A 6150-nucleotide genomic window follows, 5' to 3' on the forward strand; every position below is an offset into this window, starting at 1 on the left:
AAATACAGACACACTCCCCCCCTGGGGACCCCCTGTAAATACAGACACACTCCCCCCCTGGGGACCCCCTGTAAATACAGACACAGTCCCCCTCGGGGACCCCCTGTAAATACAGACACACTCCCCCCCTGGGGACCCCCTGTAAATACAGACACACTCCCCCCCTGGGGACCCCCTGTAAATACAGACACAGTCCCCCTCGGGGACCCCCTGTAAATACTGACACACTCCCCCCCCGGGGACCCCCTGTAAATACTGACACTGAAGATACTTGCATGATGCTTTGCAAAGCTTTAATTTTATTACGAGTGTTATCCCAATTAGTAACAGCCAGCGATAGATATAGAACATTACAGCGCAGTACAGGCCCTCGACGCTGCAGTGACCTGTCAAACCAACCTAAAGCCCGTCTAACCTTCCAATATCGTCCACGTGTTTCATCCAATGACCATTTAAACGCCCTTAATGTTGGCATTACATGTATATTTTTTCCACAGATAGATTCTGGTCCCAGCCACCCAGAGAGATACAGCGACCCTCAAATCTTGTCACCTGTAGAGAGTGAGCCAGGATCCTGAGTCCAAGGGTACACTGTCCCCCCTCGGCTCTGCCACGCGGATGCTGATCCTGAGAGCACACGTCTGTCAGACGATCCAATCCTTGAGGAAAAAGCTCTGGAACTCCCGAAGAGATCGCACTACTGATTAAATGCAGCGATACGGATACAAAAGGCAAATACGCTCGGAACTAAGGGATCGCTTGATCATTCGCCCCACCACCCCCCCCCCCAAACTTCCAGCTCCGGATCCATCCACCAATCCGTGTCGAGCAGATCCCGGGATCTCCCTCCCTCAGATCCCGATAAAGAGCAGGAGCCACTGGGGAAGGAGAGAAGGAGAATGGTCAGTGTTTGAACCTTCAAGGCTGGCCCTCCGACCCAGGACAAGCTCTCTGATTCTATCCTGTTACCAAACTACGGGGTGGCGCCGTGGTCAGCACTGCTGCCTCTCAGTGCCAGGGACCCGGGTTCGATTCCTGCCCTCGGGTCACTGTCTGTGCGGAAGTCGGCACATTCTCCCCATGTCTGCGTGGGTTTCCTCCCGCAGTCTGAAAGACGCACTGGTTAGGGTGCATTGGCCGTGCTAAATTCTCCCTCGGTGTTACCCGCACAGGGGCCGGGGTGTGGCGACTGGGGGATTTTCACAGCGAGTGTTGTGCAGTAAGCTCACTCGGGACACTAATAAATTAACTTTAAACTTTGGACTGGGCTCCCCCCACTGTCCCGGGATGGACTGGACGCTCCCCTGTCCCGGGATGGACTGGACGCTCCCCCCCATCCCGGGATGGACTGGACGCCCCCCCCCTGTCCCGGGATGGACTGGACGACCCCCCCTGTCCCGGGATGGACTGGGCGCCCCCCCCCGTCCCGGGATGGACTGGGCGCCCCCCCCCTGTCCCGGGATGGACTGGACGCCCCCCCCCGTCCCAGGATGGACTGGACGCTCCCCCCCTGTCCCAGGATGGACTGGACGCTCCCCCTGTCCCGGGATGGACTGGACGCTCCCCCTGTCCCGGGATGGACTGGACGCCCCCCCCTGTCCCGGGATGGACTGGACGCCCCCCCCTGTCCCGGGATGGACTGGACGCCCCCCCCCTGTCCCAGGATGGACTGGACGCTCCCCCTGTCCCGGGATGGACTGGACGCCCCCCCCCCTCCCGTCCCGGGATGGACTGGACGCCCCCCCCTGTCCCGGGATGGACTGGACGCCCCCCCTGTCCCGGGATGGACTGGACGCCCCCCCCTGTCCCGGGATGGACTGGACGCCCCCCCCGTCCTGAGCTGGACTGGACGCCCCCCTGTCCCGAGATGGACAGGACACCCCCCTGTCCTAATTACACCCTTAGTGTGAAGGTCTCAGTCACCTCATTGATGGTCTCTGGCTCCCGATTCTTCAACCCCTCATAAATGGCTGAAATTAAACAAATGGACAGCGTTAGAGGGTTAGTACCTGACATACTCACACTGCCATCACTGATAATTACCCAGGAATGAAGACAATTACCAGAGAAACAGTGAGGCCCAGTGGCACTGGAGAAAAAACAGCCTGAGGCCCAGTGGCACTGGAGAAAAAACAGCCTGAGGCCCAGTGGCACTGGAGAAAAACAGCCTGAGGCCCACTGGCACCGGAGAAAAACAGCCTGAGGCCCACTGGCACCGGAGAAAAACAGCCTGAGGCCCAGTGGCACTGGAGAAAAAACAGCCTGAGGCCCAGTGGCACTGGAGAAAAGCAGCCTGAGGCCCAGTGGCACCGGAGAAAAACAGCCTGAGGCCCAGTGGCACTGGAGAAAAACAGCCTGAGGCCCAGTGGCACACTGCTGGATCCTGAGTAGTGTGGAAAACGTGAGTTTGCTGAAGCTAATTGGAACTGAAACGTTTTCTTACCAAAGAGCTTCTGGAGTTTGGCCACACAGCTGATGAAGTGACTGAAGCAGATGGTGTCCATGCTGGTTCTGTGGCGTAACCAAAGTTCCTGCAAAACTGTAGAATCCAGCTCGAATCCTGGGAAAGACAAACAAAATGCCCTTTACACAGGGAGCGTGGGGGAATCGAACCTCTATCTCTATAACTCTCGATTAACACTGTATCCAAAAAAAACAGCACCCCTGGCAGTGCAGGGGACGTCTACCTCAATCTCGTCGAGTGCAACCCTTGGCAAATCGTTGAGTTGCACAGCGCAGAAGGAGGCCATTCGGCCCAATGAGCCTGCACCAACCCAGGCCCCATCCTATCCTCGTAACCCCATGTCGTTAACCTATTAATCGCCCGAACACGAAGGGGCAATTTTTGAAGCATGGCCAATCCGCCTACTCAACATATCTTTGGAGGAAACCCTCACGGACACAGGGAGAACGTGCAGACTCCGCACACAGACAGTCACCCGAGGCCGGAATCGAACCTGGGTCCCCGGCACTGGGAGGCAGCAGTGCCAACCACCGTGCCCGTCTATAGATAAAGCCTTAGTTAGGCCGCATTTGGAGTATTGCGTGCAGTTCCGGTTGCCACACCATCCAGGAGGATGGGGAAGCTTTGGAGGGGGTGCGGAGGAGGTTCCCCGGGGTGTCGCCTGGCCTCGAGAGTGTTGGCGATGAGGAGAGGTTGGATAAATTAGGATTGTTTCCAGTGGAAAGACGGAGACCGAGGGGAGAAAATGATGACGGGCGCAGACAAGGTGATAGTCAGGAACTTTTTCCCTTGGGTGGAAATGTCAAGTACAAGGGACACAGGTTTAAGGTGAGGGGGGGAAAGATGTTTAGGGGGACCTTTTTCACACAGAGTGCCCAGAACGTGTGACCAGAGGAGGTGGTGGACGTAGGCACATTAGCAAGATTTAAGAGACACCTGGATAGGTGCATGAAAAGGGAAGGAATAGAGAGATACAGACCAAGTAAGAGCACATTTATTTCAGTTTAGTTAGGGCTTATGAGGAGAGATTAGATTAGTTTACGAGGAGAGATTAAATTAGTTTATGAGGAGAGATTAAATAGACTGGGCCTGTACTCATTGGAGTTTAGAAGGCTGAGAGGGGGGATCTTACGAGATAATGAAGAGGATGGATAGAGGTAGAGATTCTTCCCGCTTAGAAAGGAAACCAGAACTAGAGGGCACAACCTCAAAATAAGTGGGGGGGTGGTGCGCAGTTTAGAACAGAGTTGAGGAGGAACTTCTTCACTCAAATCTCTGGAATTCTCTGCCCGTTGAAGTGGTGGAGGCTGCCTCGCTAAATATGTTTAAGTCACGGGTAGATAGATGTCCGATCGATAAGGGAATTAAGGGTTCATAGCGAGGGGGATTGAATATAAAAGTAGGGAGGTCTTGCTGTGGCTGTATAGGGCATTGGTGAGGCCGCAGCTGGAGTACTGTGTGCAGTTTTGGTCGCCGCACTTACGCAAGGATATTTTGGCCTTGGAGGGAGTGCAGAGGAGGTTTACTAGGCTGATACCGGAGTTGAGGGGGTTGAGCTATGAGGAGAGGCTGAATAAACTAGGCTTGTACTCGTTAGAGTTTAGAAGAATGAGGGGAGATCTCATTGAGACGTATAAGATGATGAATGGGATGGATAGGATAGAGGTGGAGAGACTCTTCCCGCTCAGAAAGGACAGTAGGACTAGGGGGCACAGCCTCAAGATAAAGGGGGGAGCGGTTTAGAACGGAGTTGAGGAGGAACTTCTTCACTCAAAGGGTGGTGAATCTCTGGAATTCTCTGCCCGTTGAAGTGGTGGAGGCTGCCTCGCTAAATATTTTTAAGAAGCGGGTTGATGGGTTTTTGATAAGCGAGGGGATTAAGGGTTATGGGGAGAGGGCGGGAATGTGGAACTGAGCCACGACAGATCAGCCATGATCTTGTTGAATGGCAGGGCAGGCTCGAAGGGCTAGATGGCCGACTCCTGCTCCTATTTCTTATCATGGTCGGGCACAGACTTGGAGGGCCGAGGGCCTGATCCTGTGCTGTGATAGCACTGGAGGGGGAATGGAGCCTATCAGAGCATAATACCGGAGCAGAAACAGGCCACTGGGCTGCCATTCAATGAGATTGTGACTGGTCTGATGTGACAATCCTCAACTTACCCGCCTCATCCCCATAACCCCTCAGTTCCTTTACTGATTAAAACTCTTGACCAGACTTATCGCTCCAGCCCCTACACCCCTCTGCAGGATAGAATTCCACAGATTCACTCCCCCTCAGGGAGAAGAAACTCCTCCTCAAATCTGCCTTCAATGAGTGACCCCCCTCCCCCCTCACTCTGAGAATGATGCCCTCTGACTCTCCCACACGGGGCAACTAACCTCTCAGCACCCACCCTGTCCAAACCGCACCCAACAAGAATCCGATATGTCTCAATAAGGTCGCCTCTCATTCTCCTAAACTCCAATGGACACAGACCCAACCTACTCAACCTCTCCTCATACGGAGATCCCTCCAGACCCAGAATCGACCGAGTGACTGGACTGCCTCCAAGGCCAGTACCATCTTTCCTTAGATCGGGGACCGAAGCTGTTCACGGTACTCCGAGTGGGTCTAACTAGTGTGGGGCGGCACGGTTAGCACAGTGGGTTAGCACTGCCGCTTCACGGCTCCAGGGTCTGGGTTCGATTCCCGGCTCAGGTCACTGTCTGTGTGTGGAGTTTGCACATTCTCCTCGTGTCTGCGTGGGTTTCCTCAGGGTACTCCGGTTTCCTCCCACAGTCCAAAGATGTGCGGGTTAGGTTGATTGGCCACGCTAAGAAATTGCCCCTTAGTGTCCAGGGATGCGTAGGTTAGAGGGATTAGTGGATATAATATGGAGGGATTAGTGGGTATAATATGGAGGGATTAGTGGGTATAATATGGAGGGATAGGGGGGTAGGGCCTGGGTGGGATTGTGTTCGGTCCAGACTCGATGGGCCGAAGGGCCTCTCTCTCCACTGTAGGGTTCTATGAAATAGTTGTAGCAAGACTTCCCCCCCCAACTATTTTTATACTCCATTGCCTTGTGACTCAGAGGACGGGGCAACCCAACTGAGTCAAGCCTCAGAGGGGAGATAGCGTGCAGATCAGAGATCGAGCGGAGATATTCAGGCTTCGAGTGAAGCCAAGTTTCCATTAGGCCCAAGGCTGGACGCTCGAGTTGTCTTCCCACACCATCTCCTTTCCCTGTCACCTTGCTCCTGTCCATGGGCTCCATGATGCCCCCACCACCCCCCCCCCCCATTTCCCCCCAGCGTGACTCCCCATCCTCCAAGGAGAGGAGGGGGGGGGTGGTGCTCACGTAGGCCATGGTTCCCATCCCAGGGTTGTTATGTGTCAGAGCCATTCAATGAAAGGCTGATGGTCTTGACTGGAGGGGGTAGGCCCTGCGCCCCCCCCTCCCCCCCCTCAGTCTCTCCGGCCCCTCGGAGGGTGGAGGGGGGGGGGGGGGGGGGTGGCGATTGGCAATCGGAAACCGTGCCGTTTCTCTCACCTGCAGCAGACAACGCACAGCGAAGGTCGTGGGAGTCCATGAGGTCACTCTCCTTGTCCACAAACTCGTCAAATACACCCTGTGGTTACAAACCACCGTTAACCGCGTATCGCCAACATCACCATGGTTACCCGGGAGCCACACTCTGCC

At 55.1% G+C, this 6150-nt stretch overlaps 1 protein-coding gene across 1 annotated transcript in view; it reads right to left on the reverse strand.

The window, feature by feature from the left end:
- Positions 1–776: 776 nt before the first annotated feature.
- LOC145362156 (calpain-8-like) overlaps positions 777–6150 on the reverse strand; it is a 70928-nt gene continuing 65554 nt past the window's right edge. The window contains exons 20-23 of the mRNA XM_080218205.1: positions 6001–6079; positions 2444–2560; positions 1924–1970; positions 777–878 (exon numbers count right to left, since the gene is read on the reverse strand). Of these exons, the coding sequence (XP_080074331.1) occupies positions 852–878; positions 1924–1970; positions 2444–2560; positions 6001–6079 (270 nt within the window). The 3' untranslated portion in view covers positions 777–851. The remainder of the gene's footprint in view (positions 879–1923; positions 1971–2443; positions 2561–6000; positions 6080–6150) is intronic.

The sequence above is a fragment of the Carcharhinus amblyrhynchos genome, unplaced genomic scaffold (genome assembly GCF_965287045.1).
Source record: "Carcharhinus amblyrhynchos unplaced genomic scaffold, sCarAmb.v2.hapA scaffold_37, whole genome shotgun sequence".
In the NCBI taxonomy this organism is placed as follows: Eukaryota; Metazoa; Chordata; class Chondrichthyes; order Carcharhiniformes; family Carcharhinidae; genus Carcharhinus; species Carcharhinus amblyrhynchos.